A 25501-nucleotide genomic window follows, 5' to 3' on the forward strand; every position below is an offset into this window, starting at 1 on the left:
AATTTCCCTTAAAAAAAGGAAAAAGTTGACAGCTATGCTCCTAATGGAAAACTTCTCTTCTCCTTTACTAGTGAAAGGATCCACATCCACATAATTTGCCTCCAAGATCCCTAATCAGTTGATCCCCGTTCCTAAGACCTTGAAGTAACCTGTGTAAAAGAAGCAGTTACCACCAGAGGCAGGAGGGATCCTCCATGTGCTTTTACACACTCACACAGCACAAGCATGAAGAAACCCTAGCTGCAAATTAATCCATGCAATTTAATCAGATCAAATCAATCAGCTGGTTTGTTGTCCTGTAAATGTGTACTCTTCATGTACCGCTGCGCATACTCACTGTTAGATAAGAACAAACTGTTGACGTTTGGTTCGCTTGCTTGCAGTCAGCAGATTTGCAGAAATTTGCAACTAGACGGCTGTTCATCCTGCTCTGCAGATAGTCTGGGCGTGTTTGTCATTCCAGATTTTTTTCCTGCCCCTGCTTGTTTGCTTCGGAAGAAGAAATAAATACAAAGACGGGAAATGTGCCCCACTCTTGGCAAAGCAAGAAACCTCATCTGAGAAGTGTTGCTGTCAGCACACACATTTGTATAGTTCAGACACACCATCCTTAAGAACATAAGGACAGCCTGCTGGATCAGGCCAATAGCTGATCTAGTCCAGCATCCTGTTTTCATAGTCCTCTCCCCCATGCTTTTCAACATCTACATGCAGCCGCTGGGAGAGATCATCAGGAGGTTTGGGCTGGGTGTTCATCAGTATGCGGATGATACCCAGCTCTACCTCTCTTTTAAATCAGAACCAGTGAAGGCGGTGAAGGTCCTGTGTGAGTGTCTGGAGGTGGTTGGAGGATGGATGGCGGCTAACAGATTGAGGTTGAATCCTGACAAGACAGAAGTACTGTTTTGGGGGGACAGGAGGCGGGCAGGTGTGGAGGATTCCCTGGTCCTGAATGGGGTAACTGTGCCCCTGAAGGACCAGGTGCGCAGCCTGGGAGTCATTTTGGACTCACAGCTGTCCATGGAAGCACAGGTCAAATCTGTGTCCAGGGCAGCTGTTTACCAGCTCCATCTGGTACGTAGGCTGAGACCCTATCTGCCTGCGGACTGTCTCGCCAGAGTGGTGCGTGCTCTGGTTATCTCCCGCTTGGACTACTGCAATGCACTCTACGTGGGGCTACCTTTGAAGGTGACTCAGAAACTACAACTAATCCAGAATGCGGCAGCTAGACTGGTGACTGGGAGCGGCCGCCGAGACCATATAACACCGGTCTTGAAAGACCTACATTGGCTCCCAGTATGTTTCCGAGCACAATTCAAGGTGTTGGTGCTGACCTTTAAAGCCCTAAACGGCCTCGGTCCAGTATACCTGAAGGAGCGTCTCCACCCCCATCATTCTGCCCGGACGCTGAGGTCCAGCGCCAAGGGCCTTCTGGCGGTTCCCTCATTGCGAGAAGCAAAGCTACAGGGAACCAGGCAGAGGGCCTTCTCGGTAGTGGTGCCCGCCCTGTGGAACGCCCTTCCAGCAGATGTCAAAGTGATAAACAACTACCTGACATTCAGAAGACAACTTAAGGCAGCCCTGTTCAGGGAAGTTTTTAACGTGTGATATTTTACTGTATTTTTGGTTTTTATGTAAGCCGCCCAGAGTGCCTGGGGAGGCCCAGCCAGATGGGCGGGGTATAAATAATAAATTATTATTATTATTATTATTATTATTATTATTATTATTATAGTGGCCAACTTGATGCCTAGGGCAAACCACCAAGCTGGGCCCAATCCTTCCTATTCCCCACTACTCCTATGCAGGTAAAACTGAGGTTGCTTTCTGAAAAACTGGAACACAATATTCTCTGAGCCAAGACAGATATGCAGCCCAATCCTATGCACCTTTACTCAAACGTAAGTTCCACAGTGGTTCTAGAATGTAAGGGTGCACAGGACTGAACCCCTTTTTGAAGTAAACTTTGGTGGAGGTTTTATAAATGAGTTTAAGAAAGCAGCCTGATCCTATGGGAAGAAAATTCAGTTTATTTCAGTAGGGTTTATTCTCAAGGCTAGAAGCTGCTTTTTGTATACTTCAAGCCATGAACGTATTTGTTTGTGGACTGCACACCATGTTACTACAAGTTTAGACTGCCAACTTTTCCCTAAAGCCACTTTCCTGTGAGGCCCACTCAAGCAGGGGGAACTATGACTGCACTGTTAAATAAAACCAGTACTGGTCTCCTGTCGGAAAACCCGAGGAAGCCTTCTGCCGCTTTCAACAATCCTAAAAACCACTGACTTGTGATTTACTTCGACGGTAAATTGCAGTGTTATATGAAGTAAACGCTGCTGAGCACCATGGGACTTGCACCGGAGTAAACATGCATTGCAGGTAATGCAAAGCGGCTAATTTTGAGGGGCCAAAGGTCTGCTGAGTCCTCTCACCCTTCGTAGTATACTCTGCGACCTTCCTCTAAAAGTTAAACCGCTTAGAGATTCCGTCGAAATATGAAGCGCTATACAAGTGAAAACTAATGATGATAATGACGTGTCTCTTTAACGCAGGGCGGAGCTGTAAAGCAGGCCCGGCAGGGCTCCTGCTCTCCTCTGCCTGCTTCTGCACTCCGGAGCCGCAGCTCAGTCGGGGCGGTGAGATTCTTAACCTCATCGGGCAGGGACGGAAGTAAGAGAGCCGGAGGCAGCTCGGGCTCTGCCGCCGAGGCCCGGCCGCGGAAGCGACTGCGCCCGGAAACGAGAGGCCTCGTGATTGCAGTAATTGTGCGGGGCGCTGTTGCCTTCGGACCTGGACGGGGAGAGGCGCCGAGGTTCTCGCTGCCCGCGCGCCCAGAGCTTCGCTGGAGAAACGCCCGGGTCGACCTGCCTGCACTCGGCGCGGCGCTCGGCCTCCTCGGAGCGGACCCCGGGGCGCCTAAGGGAGAGCCGCTGTCAACTCCCGAGAGCGCGCGAGGAAGGGGAAAAAAGGGAAGAAGCGGGGCAGCGGGACGAGGGACGGAGCCCGGGAGTGCCAGGACCTGACCGCTGCGGAGGAGCAGGGCACGCAGGAGCTGGCGGACTAGAGTTAAGGGAACTCGGGAGGCGTCAGAGGCAGGCAGCGGGGCCCTCCTCGAGGACGTGGAAGTGCCCGGCGAGAGCAAGAAGGGCGTCGAGGGGGGATATAGTGGCGCCAGAGTCGGCGGGGAGACCGGCTGGAAGAGGCAGGGCGCGTTGGTGAGGCGCCGCCAGCTTCGCCCCGCCGCCGCGGCGCGTCCCGCTGAGCTCCTTCCCCATGTGGTCGGCAGCCGCGGTGGACGCCCCGAGATGAAGCTGCGGCAGGTCTCGGACTGGAGCGACTTCGTCCGCGGCCGCTGCCTGCGAGAGCTGCTGGAGCAGGGCCGCCCGGGCGAAGCTCCCAGCCGCCTCTTAGCCAGCCCGGACAGGCAGCATCTGCTTCTGTTGTGGAACCAGCCGGCCTCGCAGGCTCGGGTTGTGGCCTTCCAGCGCTTGGGCGCCGACGGGGCGGACCTGGAGAGGAGTTGGCAGCCTCCTCAGCCGCCCGTGGTGGGGCTGCTTTTCCTGGAAAGCCCCGCGACAGCTGTCCCTTGGGTGCTGACCATCATCTGGGAGCACGGCAAGACTGAACTCTGGCGATTTGTGCCCGCAGTGGGGTGGCACTTGCTGCAGAGCCTGGAGCTGTGCCATGGAGCTCGTGCCCGGGTTGTCTCCATCTGCAGCTGGGGGGCCCAGCTGGTGTGGTGTGAGGAGAGGCCCCCCTTGGACGCCCAGCTGACGCCTGAGAGGAGAGCCTTCAGGTACTGCATCTGCACTAGATGCCTTCAGATCGGGGAGCAGGGAGCCCAGCTGAGCCCCTTAAGGATTGTCTTGCACAACAGCCCTGTGTACCGAGTGCTCGCCTCACCCTCTGGTGTTTTCCTGCTGCCCACTCCAGCCACCTTCCAGGGAGTAGCCAAGTTTGTCCTCATCTGGCGTCCCGAAAATGCTGACATCATCATTGCTGCTCCATCCAAAGGCTGCATTTGTACTAAGGCTTTGCTTCCAGGCAGTGAAGTGGACTTCAAGAAGCTGCTCTTGGGCTGTGTGGGACTCTTGGCAAACATGGACCCTTTGGATATCCATAGCTGTGTGCTCTCTGGTCGCAGGGGGCTCCTCCTGGTTAGCACAGCAGGAGCTGTGGAGCTGGTACAGCCCGACGGAGTGTGGAGACCCATCTTTGACTTTGGGGGAAGTGCCTTGGCCCCAGGGGAGCAGGTCCAGCTGAAGGTTTTTGGGGACACCCTTGCCTGCTTCTTTGGAGGGGCTCTTTATCTTGTGGACTTGGGCAGCAGGCAGTTGATAGAAAAGAAAGTCCTGAGCACGGAGGAAGTGCTTTTTTTGGACTTCCATGCTGAGGAGCAGGAAGTGCAGCTCCTGGGTCCGAATGGCATCTACAGCCTTGACTTCTCTGGTACCGACAGGGAAGAGCCCACCCTGGTGGAGATGGTTTTTGAAGAGGCCTGCAAATACTATCAGCGGCGGAGCCTCAGCAGCTCTCAGCTCACCGTAGAGAAACTGAAAAAGGGAGACATGTTCCAGGCTCCCATTGCACTCTCCTCCATCCTGTGCTATAGCCTTGCTTCCAAGGATAAACGTCCCAGGGCCCTCCCAAAGCCTTACGCCAAACTGCTGGGCACAATGCAGCTGGAACTGCAGAGCTACCAAAAGCTGGAATTCCTTAAATTGTGTGTGGTCGGGGCCTCGGAAAGTGAGGTGGAGAGCTATGGTGAGGCGCTCGTGGAGCAGGAGCTCGGTCGTCTTCTACACTTGGACTTAAACAAGGAGAACCTGGCCTATCTGAATGCCATCTTCAGTTCCTTCCCTGGGGCCTCTTGGAAGGCCATCCAAAACCACCTGCAGCTGCAACAGAATGGGGATGGAGTACTGGTAGCCAGAGCTACTCCAGATGTGTGGAAGAAAATCCTGGGGGGATCAGTGCCCGGCCTCAGCAAGCAAGAGGAGGGGCCTCTAAATGGGATGGTTCCACTTTTTGAACTCGTCTGTCTCTCGCTGCACCAATTCAAGCCTAAGTGGCTGCCTCAGTTTGTGGGGCTATCCCAAGAGTACATGAGTGCCTCTTGGACTTACGGAAACAAGGAGGGCCCCGAGGGTGCTGTGCCCCTCTACAAAAGGGCACTGGCTGTGCTGCCAAGGAGGAGCAGGGGCTCTCTGGCAGATGGGGAAATGGAGATTGAGCTCCTGCTATGTAGCCAGCGGCCCAAAGCCATCCTGCAGGCCATGGACCTCCTTATCCAGCATGGGAGATGGCAGCGTGTGATGGAGGCTGCAGAAAAGTTCTCCATGCTAAGTCCTTTGCTGAACAAAGAGATCTTCACCATCCTTTTGAGAGAGTGTTCCCAGCATAGGGACCTGGACCCTTACTTGGACAAGCTGTGGGAACTCTGCCCTGCAAATCTGAGCGCTTCTGACATCCTGAGCGTTCTTCAGCAATACTTACCCCCAACAGAACTTGATCCTCCTCCCTTTCTCCCAGGTGGGTCATCCCAGCTGACTGTTGGCCTGCTGAAGCCCCTGTTCCACAGATTAGCCCAGGGCCCACCTGGCCAGGATGAAATCTATGCTGTCTTACAGAGTCCAACTTTCCCACCACCAACCCCACCCAGGCAAAAGAAAGATACCCCAAAGGCAGCTGCCCAGGAGGAGTTAACCCCCTTTCAGAACCACACACACCACTCCTTGCGTGAGGTGGTATGAAGCTTAGAGGTGGGGACAGTCAAAAGGGCATCCACAGTAATTGGGCCTGGTGGGGTCAGGAGCCTTCAACCTGTGTATCCACTTAGGCCCTGCATCAGCAAGCTGCCTCTGCCAGAGTGGGAGGTAAATCCCAAAGTTTATTGCATTGCCAATGTGTTTTTTGGAAGAGTGTAGAGCTTGTAGCAAGGGTTGGGTGTTTCTGGTGCCTTAAACAAGAGCAGATAAAGTCACATAGCAGCTACACTATTGCTCACACAGTTGAGACTAGCTGAAGAACTGCTGCTGGTGTGTTCCCTTCCATTTGTGAATGATGCTGGTGGGCTTGGGTTTTGTTAAACTTCCTCTACGTTTTGGTAAAATGCTAGTTTACATGCATCTGACGTATTTGCATGCGAGCTTAGTGTCACTGGGGAATTGCCTTGCTTTGACTACCTTAAGGATACGCATCTTGAACTTCCATCAATATGCTTTAGTAGTTACCTTTTAAAGTGCAGGGATTGCTCCTGGCAATATGCCATCCTGTATGTTGCCAAGTTTCACTGACCAGTATTACTTCCCCCCTGAGACCAGCGTTTTGGAAAGTCCCTGACGGAAAGCATGTCGTCTGCTTCTCTGGCTGATAACCCCCAGCTCACTCCTCTGATGTGTTTAAACATGCATTATTTACCTGCAACTGGGGAAGCCCCACTGCAAATGTGTGCACACACCTTTGTCCCCTGGAGTGGTTTTATCTTTTGCTTTTTATAAAAAAAGAAAAGTGGAGGTTGTCAATAGAAGGAGCTCTGCAGTTCCCTGGGGTAGGATATGTCCTGTACACTTGCAGAGTAGTGTAACTCTTGCCTCGTGTTTGGGACCCCACGCTGGCTGTAGGCTTAAATCAAACGTATCTCTATTATAGAGGAAGGATGATGGGGACTTGGAGCAAGACAGTAATGCTTATTGGTGTCTTGCATTTCCTTCATTCTGCCTAAGAATAACTGCCACTGGGGATGAGGAATATTCTCACATAATGAGACTTTTATCACTGAAGCCACCTTACATAGATGGGGCAGGAAGAGTAAATTTTAACATTTCCAGACAGGAGTGGGTTTTTCGTTTTGCAGGTGGGAGAAAACATTTTAAACCTTATGAAATTGCTGCAATTGCTTTTTTTAAAATGCAAAGGTTCCCCACTATGGTACAAAGGAGAGAGCTGGCTTATTGAGTGTAAGCAGCAAGTCACCATGCAGTTCAGTTTTCAAACTCAATGGATGGGTTTGCCAGCCAAAAATGGGGTGGGGAAGGCTTTATTACTCACAGAGTTGTCTGGATTATTTACGCCTGTTGAATTGGGTGGGTAATTTTCTGTAGGCTTATGACCCTTTGTAAGACAGGACCCTGCCCTGAGACTGAGCTGCCTGAATTCCAAGCAGATCACATGTATTCTGCCTCAGCCCAAGCCTGATGCTGCAGCAATCTGGATTTTTCCTGTGCAGAGCAAATACGTCTTTTTGGTGCTGCAGATTAGCCTTTCCTGGGCTGGGGAAATGGATAAGTAGCAGAACACAAGGACAGCTTTGGATCTTGCCCCCTTCTGTCAGATAATGAGGAAAGCCCTACCAATACTGACCAGTGACCAGTTTGTCAATACTTGGCATGCAGAAGTATAATTTTGTTACTGGGAGTTGCCTTCCAAAACCAGCACAAATGGAGGACTTGTTGCAAACCTAGTTAATCCACATCTGCAATACTGTTTACAAGTTTTCTTCAGGCTCTCAGGGAACCCATAATACGCTTCCTCACCCTGGAGCCATTTTTTTAAAAAAATAACTATAAGGATAAGGCGAGAGTACCGTAAATCATCTTGTCCTTCATACCTGAAAACTTAAGAGGAATGTGTGGGTTCTTGTAAAGAGGAGTGGGCTTTCTTTTTCCAAGTGCTGCACAAATCTCCTCTTCTCTGCAAAACCTAAAAAAAAAAAATTTTTTTAAAGGTTTTGACAGTGCTGGGATTCACAAGCTTCCCTTTGATGGCCCAGTGAGGCCTCTTAGGCAGAGGATTAAGAGAAACTGCCCGCATAATGGTCCTTGGATGGTGTGTTTGCCCAGCCCATCCTGAGTAACTTGGCAGAGAATTTTTTTGTGCTAATCTTGGCAAGTTTATTCTGTTTTTAATGAGATTCTTGTTTTTGAATCCTGTGTGCTGTATGCAGTATTAAAAGGTAAACAACCTTGAAGAGGACTCATCTGTGGCTGTGAAGTACCTGGCATATGTATTGTTGGGCACCCAGCTGTGTGTGCCTTTTCTGTTGATTCAGGCTTGGCCTCACTTGTTAATGGGGAACAATCCCAGCAGATAAATTGCAGCCTGACCCAGAAAAAGTCCCTCCACTAAAAAGCAAACCATTGCTGGGAAGGAAGGCTGCAGCGGGCAAGCTGTTCTGCTAGCAATCAATGCACCTTTTGTCTGCTTATTCATAGCACAAGAGCTGTGCTGGCAGCTGCCCAGCTTCTTCTGTGAAAGCAGTTATGGGGGTCATAGTCTACCTTTTAGATTCCCTCACAGTTGCCTCCAACAAAGGAGAGGTTAAAAGTGTCCCTTCAAGTGGAGGGGGGAGATGTAAAGAGATTTGACAAGCTACACAAGTGCCGGAGGGAAGGGAGAAGCAATAGGTAAATGGTTGCAAACCAGCTTGAAATAGGATTTCATTTTATAAGAAGAGGGGAGTAGCGTGTGATGTCTCTTTAGACATAAAGAACAAGCAGCCTCCTTGGTCTGGATTTTTTCTTGACTTTATAAGCAGCAGCATGTAATACTGATTATTATGCTTCCAGGGGTGCCTTTTCCTAAAGGATGTCCTGGCTTTGTATCTGTTCCTTTGATGGAAACCAGAATACAATCGATTGGGGTGATGGTATTCCACTACTGAAAGAGCACTAGCCAATCCAGTGCAATAGAATCCCAAGATTATATTTAACAGCAGTGTTTGCAGGAGCTACCTATTAGAAGACCTCGTAGTTATTTGCTCTCCTCTCTACACACTCTTAGTATTTGTAAAGATCCAATGACAGACTTCAGTTTCCTGACCGTCTGATACTGTACCTGGCGGCGGCAGTTACCAGCTCATTTTAAGAGAGCCACAAAATGGGCAGGGCAGTATTCAACAAAGTTGAGTAGGCCCATTGAAATTACTGGGCCTGACTTAGTCATGTTCATCAATTTCTGAGTAAAGTTCAGTTGAATACCACTCTTGGATCACTTCCAGTCAATGGGCACAGGAGGAGCAACTTCCAGTCCAACAAGGCAGCACTAGATTTTGTGACCCTTATTTCTCATGGAGCCTTTTCTCTACAGAAGTTCTTCCACCACTTTGATTTTCCAATATTTCAGCCCTGGCTTATACCTTACAAATGTAGTGGAAAGTCTGATTGCACTGAAGTGATATAAAAGGACAAATGGATCATCCAATAATTATAGAAAATGCTAGAAGAGTGCTTTCACTCACACGGGGAACTGTAGTATCACATGTACTCTGGGTATGGGTGGGTTGTGGCATTTAATTCAAGCGGCTTATTACTACAGCAGGATCAAGGGAGGAAAAGTGGGGGTAGATTCTTCACTCCAGATTGCTAATCATTTCCCACTTCTGATCCTGTGGCTTTACAACATGATTCCTGGATTATCTAGTACCACTCAAAAAGACTTTCATTTTCATTTTCATTTGAAATCTTGTAGGGCTTGGCAATTGGAAGTGCCACTGTGTTTGCACTTTGGAAATGCCACAGAGAATCAGCATGGTAGATATTTCCCATCCTGGACATAATAATATAGAATTACTTCCCCCTAAGGTTAACTATACCTTCTTGTGAGTTTTTACATGTTCTCTGCTTTGCCACACTAGTGAGCACAGTTAGGGATACTCTGCAGACTTTTTTTTAGAGGAAGAACTCTTGGTGATGTTGCAGTGATAAATGCTTCCTGTTTCTTATTATTGCATACTTGTTCCTCGTGTTTTACATAGGTATGGGAATCTTTTGCTCTCCAGGCCAAATGTTCCCCACCTGCTTTAGCATATCTTTCTAACCATCTTAAGTCGTGATTGTAACTCCTGGGCACCTCTTCTCCCTACACAACACTTACCAGGAATTTGCGCACTTACAAATCAGTACACAAATGTCAGCCCTCAAGCTTGTATGGCTGCTACACAGTAGTGTACCCTCATCTCTCTCTCTCTTATTTGTTTTTTTATAAAATTTGTCCAGCTAGGCTTTTGTCTTACACCACAGAATTCACCTACCACATTTTCTGAGAGGGTTGTAAAAGTTCTGTTGCAATGTAGTCTTTTTCCCAGATGGTTAAAAATATCCTGCTGAACATCTGTGCTGCTATATCTTGATCCAGCAGTAATAGCATAATACCTTGCCCCTTGGTATTGGAATTAAAGGATAGCACTAATGAATTGGGAACTGCCACACCAGTTTGTTTTTAAGGTAGGAGATGAAGACCCATATGAGAGGTTATAAAAGACTCAGAACTGAAATGGATACTAAATAGAATGGTGTTGGAAGGGTTATAGTATTTTGGTGGTGCAGGGCAGTACTAAAGAGTAGGTGTTGTTTAGGGAGGCTACAGCTGCCAATAAGAAGCTGGCTTTTATTAGCTTTAATAGGGCTTTGAAACCTCCCTCACTGATCAAGTATAGTGGGCATACAGTGCCTCCTACAGTTTACAAAATGACATTTGGACTATCTGCTCTTATCGGTGATGCTGTAGGATATAGCCACTATATGCCTGATGTGACCGCATAACCACATTGTTCTTAATAGCAAGTATAGCCAGTGATATGCTAGCAATTTGGAGGAGATTGCATTTACCCATTCTTAATAGCAAGTATAGCCAGTGATACGTTAGCAATTTGGAGGAGATTGCATTTTCCCAGCAACAAAAATGCTGCAGACTCCCTATAACACACGTACTGAAAAGGCAGCTGGATCTCATACAGTAATTCTGTACCAATCTTTAAAAATACTGAATAAAAATGCATCATCAGGAAGAACTCTTCTCATTAACTAGGGAATTTGTTCAGCCTCAGAACCCTGATTAAGTTCTCAGACAGCAGCCCAAATGCAGCAAGATCAACGCGCCACTTTCAAGGAGCTGCCACTGAAGCCAAGTGTGTAAATAATGCTTATCTACCCACAGCAGGAATCCAAATTGAAATTTATTAGAAACAGGAATGGGGTGCGTGGGAGGCTTCTTTCCACCTGGGAAAATACATCACTACAATAACAGAGACCAAATTTTAAAAGCATACAGCCTACCTAGACTCCTAACCTTGGCAATAAACATTCTACGTACATTTAGACCAGCATTTCTGGTGGAATGTACAACCCACTGGTGGTTGTTAAAGGAGGTAGTACAATGTATCTTGGAATCTGGCACATGCTGTTTCTGATTACTTCTTGGATTTCTTATTGAAAGCTTGTAACCCATTAAAGAGAGACAAGCTTTACTACCACACGGGCAATGCTCAACTAAATTATTTCACAAGCAGAACAGTCTCCGCTTGCACAAACAGGACTTCCCCCCCATCCCTGTGCATGTCCTGCACCACCCCCAAATTTTCTCCCAAGGATTGGGGGAACCCCTAAAACAGATTTAGTTGGGAGAACACTCTGTTGCACAAGGAAAAATCCTTCCACAGACAGAAGTTCGCCTTAGTGCTATACTGAATTCCACCCTCAGTTTAGATTGAAGGCATGAAAGTTAGGCTGAGGCCATTCCCAGTTCTACTAGAGTTTTCGGTCCGCAGTGAGACCTACTTTTTTTGGCACGATGCATTTGTATAAATTCATTGTTTTGGGAAAATATAAAATGCCAAAGACTGCAAATCAAGGAGGGGGGTAGAAGAAGTTCATACGAAAGGGGAACATACAAATGCACGTCCTGAGATAGCAAGGGACGACATGAAATGTGAAAAGTGTTCTAGCCACCAACTTAGACCAGCCTTTGCCAACTTGGTGGTTTTCAGATGTTTAGGACTGCATTTCCCATCGGCCTCAGCAATGGTACTGCCTTGGGAAATCACCATCTGAAACATCTGGAGGACAGGTTGCTGACGAGTGGCCTAAGGCAACATGTGCTTTCTGCACATGTGGATTAGCAGAACCATACAGTATGCGTTGTTTGGTGGTAGTTTCTTTTAGCTAAGGCTCCTTTTGCTATACAGTACTTGCTCCTTTCTTTCCAGTCTAGAGTAGGGATGGGGAGAAGGTGGGACCACCTAGCACTTGCTGGTTGCTGGGATTCTTGTTGAGCAGGAATGGAGAATGTATGGCCCTCCAGATGTTGCTGGACTACAACTTCCATAAGTCCTTATCATTTGCCATGATTGCTAGGGCTAATGGGAGCTGGAGTCAAGACAACATCTGGAAGGCCACAAGATCCTCACCCCTGTTGTAAAGGATAGGTAGAAATTGCCCTGAGACAGCAAGGCACCATTTAGCATTTTTAAATAAGAGTGCATTGTCAATGCATTGTACACAATTCAGTTATACCTTCATTATTAAGAGATTTAGAGCACACGATTTTGCTTTGTAAATTTAAACACACAGTAGAAAACCATAGAGAGTTTTTAAAAAAGCAGTCCCAATAAAACTGAAGTCAGCTCCCACTTCCTTGCTGGAGGATTGTCATGTTGCTCAGCATGAGGCTTCTTGTAATGCCCATAATTGAATTGCCAAAACGCTTCCCCAGCCAGTCATTTTAGCTGTGTCACACAAAATCCTGGATTCAGCTGCATCAGGCGGCATTCCTCAACCCCAAGTAGAGATGGGGACAGGGAGAGTTTTGCTGCTTCTGGGTGGATTAATTGCATTCGCTGGAGCCACCATCATTATTATGGAGAGAAAGCAAGCACAGTCAGCCATCAACCCAAGCCAGCAGGATAATTCAATGGCATATAACTGTGTAAGGCACTGGTGTTCAAAAAAGAGGCAGGCTCTCCAGAATACTTATACATGCTGCAGTGTGGCATAAGGAGCTACAGTCCCAATGGAAGGATCGTGGCTTTGCAGAAATGTCATAGTGCAGAGACTGCAAGCCTAGTCTTTAAAGTAGAAACACACAAAACATACACACACACACACACACACGTAGGGCTATGTATTGAGAACACAGCTAGGCCTGCTCTTGTGTAACATGTCTTGCAGCTACCCCTAATGGTGTCATTCGCAGGATAAGCCAACTTGGCCAGGGAGAATTTGCTTCTGAGTGGTGATCCTTATGCTCCACATTGGGAAGAGAAGCAAAGCAGTTCTGCAGACATTCATGTGTCATCCTCAGTGTTGCTCAAGAACTATAGGTGGCAAGGTAATTGGCAAGGTAACTGCTAGTTCCTCAGCTCTGCTCGGGGCATTTTGAACATATGTGGTGGCCTTGATCTGCAAAGGGAGAAAAGTAGAAAGAGCGCTCTAAGCTTGAGGCTGGGTGTTTGGGCAGGGCATAAAGCAGAAAGGGGTTTCTGATAAGGATTTTTTTTTAAAAAAAAACTAATGACGCTTGGAGAAATCTCTCTGGTCTATATCAGTCTTATTGGCCTGTAGTGGAAGTGGGGATGAATACTTCCCTAGCCCCCACCCACTGTAAAAGCATTTCCTGCAGCTAAGATTCAGTTTATGCCCAGTTAGGATTTGGTGGGTTCTGTGCACAATGCCAGCCACACTTCCTCTTAGCAGCACCCCAGGGACTGCCTCTGTGCAGCTGGGGCCAAAGAAGACCAAAAGCATACCCTGCAGAGCATGAAATGTCTCAGCCACCAACACCAAAGCAAGAGAGCTTCATATTTTGAATTGGCAGAGCTCCTTTCCCAAAGCGGTCTTGTTCAGCACCCTTCTCCAGTACTGGACCTCCTTCCCATTACTTAAATTGCATGGTCATTTCCTACATCTAGGGCGGCTTTCTTTTGAGTTCCACGCCAAACATAGGAGGTAGGAAAAGATACTTACAGTTCCATGTTTTCCATGGCACCGTCCCTAGTAAAAGAAAGAGAATGTCAATGGGATATATGACAGCTTTCTCAAAGGCTTTCCAGGATGCATGCTAAGCTCCCTCTGTCAGAATTCAGGGCCGGTCAGAGGTATGTGCCTATCTCTCCAGGCACCGGCTGAATTCTTTTGACCTCCCTCCGGCGACTCCCGGTAGGAAAAACACACGAGGTCCGTTCCGGCGATTTTCCTCAGGCTGTGAGAAAAACACACCAACTGCTCTCCTCCTCCCTGCTCTCCAGCATATCCCCAGGGAGGGGAATCAGACTCAGACAGAAATGTATCTACATTGTCTTTATTCCTGTCAGCAGTTCAGTACAGAGAAAACATGTCTGCTCTGTTCAACAATCAGAGAGAAACTCAAACTCCACCCATGTACATCCTGTACAGGTCATATGACACACACACTGAGCTAACATCCGGTGCTCAGTACAGAATGGACTGCCCCTTTGTTTCCATGGCAACAGTCACACACATCCTGTTTGGCTTTGCAGCCACAAGCAGCTGACTTGGCTGCTATAGCCTTTGCTTGCTGCTGCATTGCTGCTTTAGAATAACATACTCCCCCTAAAGTATCAATGCGTGCTGCGAGCAAAGCGTCATCCAGAGAAGAAAACAAACAGTTGTTATACTCATAACACTCCCCTGTTGTTTCAGTTCCACCCTTGGAACTACCCGCCACTGGTTTTACCAATGTACCTCTCTGGTTGTGTGACTTCCAAGGAATGAGTGCATCTGCATTACCTTGGTTAGCAACTCTCTGTTGTGCCTTTGTCTCTGACTCAGACACAGCTTCAATTTGACCTTGGTCGTTTACAACAGCAACATATGCAATAGCTTGGTTGGCAAACTCTTTTGAATACCTTTTGGGTGGTACACCCTTCGTTGCTCTCTCAGACCTACGTAAGAGGTGCTGCTCTCCCTTGCTTTCTGGTTGAGCCTCTGAACTCTCTGAAGAACCAGTACTAAGCTTAATCAGTGGTTCATCCTCCTCTTCTGAGGGTCTAGTCATTGTGTGAGATTTCTTCTCAATGACTGTGACAACTGAGCTGTCTGAGCTATCGCTGTCATCATCAGTACTACTGAACTCAATAAGATCAAACTCATCATCATCATCATCAGAATCATCATCATCACCTGTGGGAAATGTGTGAACAATCACTCGCTCCTGTTCAGGAGCACTCTCTAGGAATTTTGTGAGAATCACCTGACCAGATTCAGACAAAATTACTCTGTAGAGACCCTTTTCATAACCCACAAAAATGCCTCTGGCATTCTTTACTCCACCCGGAGCTTCTGTTCTCACATGAGACCCAAAAACCTTGAAATGGGCAACAGAAGGTTTTCTGTGGAACAGTTTCTCAAAAGGAGAACATCCTAGGTCTTTTGAAACCTTTCTCAACCACGTGTAACAAAAAGACATTAGTGACTCAGCCCAGTACTCAAGTGGCAGATGTGAACTAAGCAATTGCGCTTCCATTCCCTTTTGCAATTCTTTGTTCACCCTAATACAGACACATCTGTTCCAAGCTTCTTCGGAAGCTGCAATTTTGTGTCTTATCCCTTTCTTCTTCAGGAACCTCTGGAAATCCTGTAAGAGAAAAATTGGCTTCTCATCTGTGCAAAGACAATCTATGTCAGCATCATGCATATTTTTAACTTTGTCACAAAACTCTTTAAACCTTTCTAAGGCTTCTTTCGGTCTCTCCAAAAGATAAATCCAGACAAAACCTGTGAAAGAATCAACACATATTAGGTAATACTTTGCATTGCCTCTAGATGGTGCTAAAGGACCAATCACATCAGCATACACCCGCTGAAATGCCTTGTCGACCCTCGAGGTGACCTGCTTGGCGTTCTTCTCAGCTACACCTGCAAAAGAAATCATGTTAGAATCACAAGAATTACATTCCATGTAATCACTTTGATCAAAAGTCAACAAATACAGTCCATCTTTCTCTTTGGCAGAAAGATACAACTCTCCATCTTTGTAGATCTCGCAGTGTTGATCATCATAGGACAGTTTTAGTCCCTTCTTGGCAATCTGCGAAACGCTGAGCAGATTGTACTTCAACTCTGGAACCAAATAAACATTGTTTATAGTCAAGTTCAGACTTTTAAGATACACAGTCCCAATTCCGGTGGCTTCCAGTTCTTGACCGTTGGCTTGTTGTACAACGAAGCTTTGCTTCTTAAACGACGAAAACAAATCCCTGCGATGGGTCATGTGAACCGTCGCTCCCGTGTCTAAAATGAAGGAATTCCCCACTTGTGGTGTGGCTTTTAGGGACATCAAAGCCTTTGCAGGCTTCGCCTGTGACTTGGCATGACTTCTGCCTGACGCCTCAGACTTCGTGGAGCTTCCCTTGGCTCCTTTGTTCTGACGTGGCTTCCTGCAGTTCCGCTGAAGACGCCCAGTCTGTCCACAATTGTGGCATCGGACAACGTTCAAAGCTACGGCGTCTCCTCCAGTAGCTACAGCAGTGGGGGTGTTAGAACTCCGTTCTTCCCTCCCCCTGTCCTTGACTTCCAGGGCGGCAAGTCTGTCATGTTCGTTCAGGACCACGGCAAAGACCCTGTCCGACGTTAGATCTTGCGCTGGGAGAGACCCCAGCTGACTGGCAACGGTTTTGTAAGTCCGATTCAGGCTGTTTATCACCATGAAGCAAAACACTTCCTCCTGCAGACGGAAATTGCGTTCCACCATCTGCTGACGCAGAAATTTCATTTCCGTCAGGTGCGCTTGAACATCTCCATCAGGCGCAAGCCTCAGGTTAGTCAGCTTTTCAAAATACAGCAACGCTGAAGAACCTGCATCTCTCTGATGTGTCCTTCTCAGCGTGTCCCAAACATCTTTCGCGTGTTCTAAACTTTGTATATGAATAAGCTGAGAGTCTGACACGCACAGAATTATAGCAGTTCTGGCCTTCATATCCTGTGACTCCCAAACAGGCGTTGGTGCTGCAGGGATGGGGTTCTCAATCACCCCAAACAGTCTCTGATTCTGCAGCAAGGCCTTCATCTTAATAGACCAAGATGCATAATTGTCACTGGTCAAAAGGGGTGGAGAAGGCAGGCCTTCCCCCTTCTTGGCATCCATTTTGAGTCCTTGCATTGACTCTCAAACACAAGCCTCTAAAATCCAATAGCTGGCTTGTTTACACTCTGTGCACCTGGCAGCTATAACACTGGCCGCTTGGAAAGTCCCTTTCCAACAGTTCCTTTGCAAGGCCTAGTCAAAACACGACTTCCAGCCCTTATCTTGAAACTGGCCTGCGTTGCTAAGCAACCACATTCCTTTCCTTGGACAGGAAAAACCACAGGAATGTTTGGAATGCAGACTCTTCTCTCTCGGAGCTGTTTTTCCCAAACGTTGCTCCCATGAAGCAGAGAATTAATCCATCTGCATTCACACTCTTAAGCCCGAAAATCTCATACCTGGGCTCCGTAGCTTGGCTTTCAGCTTCTTCTGGTCAGCTTCTGGCTGCAGAGAATCAGCTTCCATCTCAGACTTCCATGGAGAGGGATGAATACAGTCTCCTTGATGCAGACTCCCATGGATCGTAGCAACCGTCAACTGCTACCAATGTCAGAATTCAGGGCCGGTCAGAGGTATGTGCCTATCTCTCCAGGCACCGGCTGAATTCTTTTGACCTCCCTCCGGCGACTCCCGGTAGGAAAAACACACGAGGTCCGTTCCGGCGATTTTCCTCAGGCTGTGAGAAAAACACACCAACTGCTCTCCTCCTCCCTGCTCTCCAGCATATCCCCAGGGAGGGGAATCAGACTCAGACAGAAATGTATCTACATTGTCTTTATTCCTGTCAGCAGTTCAGTACAGAGAAAACATGTCTGCTCTGTTCAACAATCAGAGAGAAACTCAAACTCCACCCATGTACATCCTGTACAGGTCATATGACACACACACTGAGCTAACATCCGGTGCTCAGTACAGAATGGACTGCCCCTTTGTTTCCATGGCAACAGTCACACACATCCTGTTTGGCTTTGCAGCCACAAGCAGCTGACTTGGCTGCTATAGCCTTTGCTTGCTGCTGCATTGCTGCTTTAGAATAACACCCTCAACCCTAATGTGGGCAGGGAATTAAAAAAGAAGAGCACTATAACCCCCAACTGCTTATACTGGAACCAGATGGCAGGACAATGCACCTTTCAGCAGTGCTGCCAATCCTGGGTGCCTGTTGAACGACAGAAAAACCCATGTCCATCGACCAAGCTCAATGCACCTAAGCACTAGCTAGCATAGCTCCTTTATATAGTAAGGCTTCTTACATGTGTTCTCTAGGTCCACTTCTGGCATTGCACAGCCAAAGTGGGTGCAAAGAAGTTTAGCCGTAAGGTTAGAATTATGCGCCCTCTGAAATGCTGCCTTAATAGCAATAATCTTCCCTGGTCATGTGAGCAATTGTTTCTTGACCTTGTCATGGCTCTACTCTAGTTCATGCCCAGGGCCATGGGGATTTTTTGTTATTGCTTCACACTGCCCAGGCTTGTGCCCTGGAAAGGTCACCTCAATGTCCCTATCACAGCAGTTTGACTTCACCCACGGAGGCACACTCCATTGTCTCTCAAGACGGATGGATGCTAACAACGACAACAAACCTAGATAACACAGCATGGGTGTGGCCTCCACAGGACCATGTTTTGCCAGAAAGGTTGAAAGCTGTTTCTGAGTACAGTGGTACCTCGGGTTAAGAACTTAATTCATTCCGGAGGTCCGTTCTTAACCTGAAACTGTTCTTAACCTGAAGCACCACTTTAGCTAATGGGGCCTCCCGCTGCCGCTGCGCCACCGCCACGCGATTTCTGTTCTCATCCTGAAGCAAAGTTCTTAACCCGAGGTACTATTTCTGGGTTAGCAGAGCTTGTAACCTGAAGCGTATGTAACCCGAGGTACCACTGTATAAGCAAGTGGGAAGTCAAAACATTCCCTTTTTCATTTACTAGGGAAGGCAGTTAGCACTTTCTCCTAGAGGCTTCCCCTGGAGAACCCACTTTTCCATCAGTATCTTAAAAGCAGACACTTTCACAAGAGGGATGGTTGGTTTACAAGAATACCACGGGAGCAGCCCTACACCTGGACTTGCACTTCTAGGTAGTGGAACCAACTGAAAGGTAGAGGGCTTAAGGGGTGTCCAAGCCTATAATGAGTGAACAGTACTGGGAGTGGGAGGGGGGGAGAAGTAAAACATCTGATCCATGGTCATAGGCAGGGTGACAGGCAAAAGTATGACCCATCCTCACGTGTAGACGTCATCCATGTGCATTCTGCGGTAAAACTTGGCAAGCCGCACAGCCAAGATGATGCTTGGCAGCAGAAAGACGGTGCACCAGCCTAGACTGAACCAGAAGGCGTTCTAGGGGGAGAAGAGGGGAAGGCAGCTGTCAGTACTCCTGCTGTCTCTCTCCACTTAACTCCCACCCTGCTTGAGCTCATGCAAGGTAAGCCTCACCTACAGCCTACCTGGGTCTTTTCCATCTATTTCCCCAACGTTTCCCTAGAGCTCCCTTCACATACACACATACACTTTCCCCAGCCTTGTGCCCGTTCAAGAGCACAGGGATCTGTCCCACGTGCAGATGTCTCCCCAGCTTCTTTCCATGCCCCACCCCAAGCAAGATTCCCAGAGCCACAGCACAGCCTCTGCCTAAGGTAGTTACAATTTCTGTGGCCCCACCACCTACCAGTTACTCCTACATCCTGGGCTGCAGTCGCCATCTCTCAACCTACGGACTGCCACCCTGCTGTCCCTTATCCATGCTGGCTCATTCCCACACCCCAGCTCATCCCTCATGTTGACTGCCTCACCAATGAATTGACAACGCAGCTGCAGACCACGGTATTCACACTATCCAGTGCCCAGGCTGCAGGGCCACAGCGGCCCACTTGCTCTTTGATCTGCCAGCAAAGAAGACAAGGAAACATCATGACCACCACAGGAAAAATCCCGAGCCCTACACTCCTTTCCTGGCCAAACACCTTCATTGTGATGTCATCATAAATGTTGCCAGTTCAGCTAAGCACATGGTAGGAATTGTCCTGGCATTGCCAGCCTTATAACTTCATGCTGTGCTTGCACCCTAGAAGTAAGATGGGCAACGGCAGTACACTTTCCATGAGATCAACTTGATTTTGCTTACATATGCCTCCAGGGCCACCTGTGCATGAGGCTGTAAGACTGGCATGTGAATGCAAGTGGCAGATCGGGAAAGTGCAGTTAGCTACAGAATGCTTCAGCACGACTGCTGCCAGGAGTGAGGTTCTGTCAGCATATCGGAGTTGCCCTCAGATATCTGCACTGGCTGCTGATGGGCAGGATGATGGGATTCAGTGTTACATTGGCTGCTCACACTTGTAGGAAACAGGCAGGTGCAGCCAAGCCAGGAGAAATTAACCCTCGCTCATCGGCTGCCATAAGTTCAGCAGGATTCCTCCTTCCTGTTTCATGAGTGGGGTTGCATGGGCATCTTGCCAAAATGGAGGACCAGGTGTTGCTGTTTGAACCTCCAAAAACTGGACATTCAAAAAGGAGTGTGTGGCTATTGAAAGCCCTTTGCAAAAGTGCTCCTGACAGTTTTCAGAAGTTCAGGCAGGAGGGCATGGGGACAACTGAGGTTTCAAACTGCAGTATCACCTGGTGTCAAAACTCCGTCCACCTGCCAAAAGTAACCTGTCAAAGATTTGGAAATAAAATTCTGGCCCGCCTGGCAGAAAAGGTTCCCTGCCCCATATCATTTTAGACGTCTACTGCAAACTTACCCAGACATAGAATTTAGTTAATCATATTTGTTCTTAAAGTTTTACTGACTTAATCAGTGTTTTAATTACCGTATTTTTCCATGTATAAGACTAGGGTTTTTTCCTTAAAAAGAATGTCAAAAATTAGGGGGCGTCTTGGGGCCATCTCCCCCCAGTTTCTTAAATCTGAGTCCTCAAAAATAGGGGGCATCTTATGCATGGGGGCATCTTATAGATGGAAAAATGCAGTGTGTTTTATATATACTTTTTTTTTTATTGCTTTGCAGATTTCATCTGCGTTTTAACTACCACTTTGTTATGCACACCATCTCTGGAGAGTGCTTTGATTAAGCAGTTTATAAATCTTTTAAACCAGTAAATAATAAATAAACTATGGCTAAAAGGTCCAGTAAATTCATGGTTGACTGGCTTGGGTATGCATAGCCACAGGCAAGCATCCAGCCTGGATGCGAGTATAGCAGAAGTATACAAGCAAGGACAACCAGGCTCCCACCTTGTCATCATTCAGGATTAAGCCCAATCTCCATCAACAGCAGTTGGCATTACTTACGGTACTCTTTGCCCAGTCTATATATGATTCAAATAAACCCAGCAGAGTTTTCACGAAAGCTGAAGTCTCCTAGATGTAAGAAGGTAAGATGGGTGGGTGCAAGTTAGAGGATAGGACAACAGCTTCCAAACAAGGAAAGGGGTTCAGTTATGGGGCTCCAATCCCCTATCCAAGCTCCATTAATGGTTCAAAGAATAGGAAGGGAAATTGGGCTGTCGTATGGGGTGCAGGAAAAGGTAATACGGCTAATCAATGCACAGTCAGCTGGGGTGTCACATGTCCCTATCTTGGGAGCACTAGCTTTCGCTTGTCCTCCTCTCCACTGCATTTCCTGTATTCCCATTTCCCAGAGTTGTTCACTAGCATGTCTAATGTCATAGTTAGAGGCCTATAGGACTTCTGGGGTTGAGCCTCCATGTTACATTATGTGGCGATGCACAAATCCAGTCTTAATGATGCCCTCTGTGTACCCCCACCAGGAAATAGGTTGAATGATAAGAAGACTCACGTTTTTGACAACGTCCTGCGCCTGCCACTTCATAAATATCTGAGCGTCTTCTATTTTTGACAACGTGGCGTTCGCTGTACCCTGGCAGGACACAGTACTGTCAGGTTCACTCCCTGGCAGAGCCAGTCTCATGGGCTGCCCTCACCACCACTTTCCATACAGATCTCAGGTGCTTAGCATTTCATACCCAGCACCATACAGACCCCGAACGCACACAAGCATAGTTCTGCCAGTGCCCCATTAACACCTCCTATGTCCATCTTTGGGATTCCTACCAACTCTGTCAATCTCCCACAGTCTTCCAGGTTCTGAAACCCCACCCCTACAGAGTCAATGCCAAGGGAAATCTCTGTATCTCCCAATTGGCACCTGTTACCTTGAGTTCTCAGGGACGCAGGTGGCGCTGTGGGTTAAAGCCTCAGCGCCTAGGACTTGCCGATCGAAAGGTCGGCGGTTCGAATCCCTGCAGCGGGGTGCGCTCCCGCTGCTCGGTCCCAGCGCCTGCCAACCTAGCAGTTCGAAAGCACCTCCAGGTGCAAGTAGATAAATAGGGACCGCTTACCAGCGGGAAGGTAAACGGCGTTTCCGTGTGCGGCTCTGGCTCGCCAGAGCAGCGATGTCACGCTGGCCACGTGACCCGGAAGTGTCTCCGGACAGCGCTGGCCCCTGGCCTCTTAAGTGAGATGGGCGCACAACCCCAGAGTCTGTCAAGACTGGCCCGTACGGGCAGGGGTACCTTTACCTTTACCTTGAGTTCTCACATTGTTATGAAAGGAGGCCTGGCAAGATTGTCAGCAGGTTGTACTTCCCCACCCATCCAATATCTAATGGGGTGTCCTTCAGAAAGCCTGGCATCGAAGCCCCACCTCCCAGATCACTCCTTCCTCAAACCCTGTCCTGCTTACCGGAATCTGAGGGAGAGACTTCTGTAGTTTTCGAATGCTGCTTCTTAGGATGTGCTGAGGACAGAGAAAGCTCATCAGAGGGCACCATCCACTGAGCTGGATGGAATGAGTTGACAGAAGGTGGGACAGATATCAACCATCTTATGGCCTGGTAGGGCCAAGAATCAAAACCATCCAAAGGGGCCTTGTTCAAGACGGCACCTGGTCTGGGCCAAAAGGAGGTAAATGTGTTTGGGGAGAGCAGCACTCACCATCTGAGGAGGAAACATGTAATTGACCCAATCCTGGAGCTTCCTCAGCCTTCTGGCCTCCAGTTGAAAATCGTTCCGAGCTTTCTCATTAATTGCCTGAAAATACGTTCATAAGCACCACCATTGTGAAGAGATATTGATAGGTTTTCTGCTGCTTTCACACATACAAGTGGGCACATTTCCAGGAGACAATGTGGGATGCAATTATTTCCCATCTTCAGGGAGGATCTGGGGTTAAATCAGGGCCAGCCTACCTATTAGTCAAGATGAGGTGACTACCTCAGGCAGCAGGATCCACAGGGACAGCTGATTCAGCCCATGGCTGCTGCTGCAGTGGCACTGATGGCTGTGGCACACTGCTTGGGGGCTGGATCTGCCTCTCCTCAACAGTTCCCTGCCCCCCATGCCACCTCTACAGTGACCTCTTGGCAATTAGGAGATGCTGCTGGTCTCCTATCACCCTTAGAGAGGAAATGGTGGGGGCATGATTCAGAACAGGCCCCTTTCCCCCCGCCATGACAGCATTTCATTTCCACTTCAGCTGTTGGATAAGATTAATTCAATTCTCCCCCTTGTTCCCAATGTAGATCTTCATTCACCCCTACTTCTCTGGCGGGGAGGGTGCCATTTTGTGGTCCGCCTCAGGTGCCAAAATGTATTGGGCCAGCTCTGGGTTGAAGTGATCCCAAAAAGACACCTACAGGGCCCCTTCCCCTAGAAAGGGAACTGGGGGAGAGAAGCACTGCAGAAGAATGGGGATTTCCCAATCAAAGCACCACTCACTGTGTTTTCTGCCAATTTATCTAGATATGCTGCCAATGAAGACAGGTCTTGTTTTGTCACAGTCTCGTTGATCTGCAAAGAAAGGGACGGAGAGCACACTGTGGGTCAGCTCCTCAAGGATAGCAAGAGGCATTGGAGGGAGTAAGGTCAGGGCCCAGGCAGATTAAGTTCGCACACTTCCTAGAATCCGCTTTCCAACTTGTTTTATTTCATTTTGAACCCATTGATGCGTAAGCTATTATTATTTCACATCACACCTCTGGGAAGAGAAAGCTCACCTCATCCCTCCACCTCCAATGATCTGTGAGACAACAATCAGAGGCTCTTTTCTGGGTGCCCTCACCTACAAAAGGACATGTGGGTGCCATCCAAAGAGCGTACCTTTTTAGTGACTGTGCTCTAATTATGGATCTCCCTCCCAAGGGTGATCTGCCTGGCATCTTTGTCGTTGCTTTTAGGCACCAGGCAAATCCTGTCCTGTTTACGTGTTAACTGCTGCTTTTATTTATGTGGAATGGCATGATTTCATTATACAGATGTCTTTGAGATTTTCTTAAACTCAGTAACCTGCACAGGTTTTGTTGGGGGACGGCTTTCCTTTTGGGCTGCACCCAAAGCCCTTTCCGGACAGTATCCTTTCTCCTGAACAGACTGAACAGCTGCCAGTAACCTATGCTGACATCATCAACCCAACGACCCTTCCATTGTCAGTTAATCAGAATATCCCAGCTGACGGATTCCTTCCTGCAGCAATTCATACCCCAGCAAGCATGAAGGGCATGCATTTTTCTGTGGGGATGGAGCCTACACTACTATTACTGGTAATGATATCATTTTCTAGGCAAGTCACTAGTCCTATTAGGCAATCTAAACTACTTTGAATGGCCTAACCTTTTAATTTTTTTAAAAAAACACGACTCTTTTTCAGATGTGACATATCTCACAAGATACCAGACAATGTCAAACCCTATAAAGATCAAGAAAAGAAATCATCTTGTGATAAGCTGTTCCACCCTCTCATCTCACTTGTTTCAGAGCACTGGAAAAATTCAGGTTCAGCCCATCCTTTGAGCTCAGTTCCTGCAGGCGACGCTTCTGCTCATCCTTCAGGAGGTCAGGGGAGCCCAAACTGATATTTATTTTTTTTAAGGCTGCATCAATATTACCGGTGTACTGTAAGAGCAAAAGAAAAACAAGGCGAGTAGGTGCAGAGTACATAACAATCCAGTCTCCCAGGACACTTCTCTGGGGTTCTCCAGGTGGCTGAAGATATGCCCCAGATCGGGACTTTAAACTATCCCAGAGCATATCTGAGGACACTAATCTTGCTGGTCATTCAATTTCTCTTGTGGCTGTCTCAATTCACCTACAGACACTCATCACTGACCTTGCTGGTGTTTAGGATCTCATCCAGAGGGATGACCTCACCCAGGTGAAGGGTGCTCCACAAGGGGGCATTGTTTTCACAGTTCCTGCAAGAGTGAAAACCGAGCTAAGAGACCAGGATACACTGTGCTATGTCAAACATAAACTGGGTAAACAGCATCACCATGCAATCAAGCTTTCCAATCATGTAGTTTAACTCTTACGCCAGGGAGCAATGGGGTTGCTGGTGACATAAGCTCAGCATGGGAGCAAGAACTGTGGGGAAATAGAAGGACTAAGAAGCACGGCCATCTGGCTGAAGGGTACCTCAGATAAAGAAAAGCATGATTCAGGCTGTTATTCTAGCAAACTCTTGGCAGAATGGAGAAGTTGTGGGTCAGGGAAAGACTTCTCTGCACCACATTTAAGATTATACAGTCAAATTGGATCCTGAACACCTTGGTACTTGGATGTTTTGGCTCCCGAACGCTGCAAACTGGAAGCGAGTATTCCAGTTTGCAACCGTTCTTTGGAACCCAAATGTCCGACGGGGCTTCCAGTTGGCTGCAGGAGCTTCCTG

General features: G+C 47.9%; 3 protein-coding genes and 1 long non-coding RNA gene across 8 annotated transcripts in view; 2 read left to right on the forward strand and 2 right to left on the reverse strand.

Annotated features, from left to right (window-relative positions):
• ARMH3 (armadillo like helical domain containing 3) overlaps positions 1–461 on the reverse strand; it is a 132526-nt gene extending 132065 nt beyond the window's left edge. Inside the window, exon 1 of the mRNA XM_079977434.1 lies at positions 338–461. The gene's annotated coding sequence lies outside the window, so the exon portion shown is untranslated. The remainder of the gene's footprint in view (positions 1–337) is intronic.
• LOC307216861 overlaps positions 1–25501 on the forward strand; it is a 330476-nt gene that overhangs the window by 265570 nt on the left and 39405 nt on the right. The gene's annotated exons all lie outside the window — the stretch shown is intronic.
• Positions 2356–7969, forward strand: HPS6 (HPS6 biogenesis of lysosomal organelles complex 2 subunit 3). Its single transcript, XM_079977428.1, has one exon. The coding sequence runs from the start codon at positions 3306–3308 to the stop codon at positions 5751–5753; it is 2448 nt and encodes an 815-aa protein (XP_079833554.1). The 5' UTR covers positions 2356–3305; the 3' UTR covers positions 5754–7969.
• The window catches only part of LOC307216823 (prominin-1-A-like), a 37599-nt gene continuing 23034 nt past the window's right edge, over positions 10937–25501 (reverse strand). For 4 of the 5 annotated variants that reach the window (XM_079977429.1, XM_079977432.1, XM_079977430.1 and 1 more), the window contains exons 15-25: positions 24944–25028; positions 24583–24729; positions 23557–23628; positions 22774–22869; positions 22523–22576; positions 21618–21698; positions 21110–21178; positions 19609–19698; positions 19044–19156; positions 13740–13766; positions 10937–13175 (exon numbers count right to left, since the gene is read on the reverse strand). In XM_079977429.1, coding sequence (XP_079833555.1) covers positions 13124–13175; positions 13740–13766; positions 19044–19156; positions 19609–19698; positions 21110–21178; positions 21618–21698; positions 22523–22576; positions 22774–22869; positions 23557–23628; positions 24583–24729; positions 24944–25028 — 886 coding nt within the window. In that variant the 3' untranslated portion in view covers positions 10937–13123. Of the gene's footprint in view, positions 13176–13739; positions 13767–17863; positions 18469–18696; positions 19157–19608; positions 19699–21109; positions 21179–21617; positions 21699–22522; positions 22577–22773; positions 22870–23556; positions 23629–24582; positions 24730–24943; positions 25029–25501 lie in introns of those variants that run through there. The other variant, XR_013839334.1, reaches the window with a different exon arrangement.

The sequence above is a fragment of the Podarcis cretensis genome (genome assembly GCF_951804945.1).
Source record: "Podarcis cretensis genome assembly, chromosome: 5".
NCBI lineage: Eukaryota > Metazoa > Chordata > Lepidosauria > Squamata > Lacertidae > Podarcis > Podarcis cretensis.

Bases quoted from the DNA above. Each gene is read 5' to 3' on its own strand.
- HPS6 (XM_079977428.1), top strand. From the start codon at position 3,306: ATGAAGCTGCGGCAGGTCTCGGACTGGAGCGACTTCGTCCGCGGCCGC.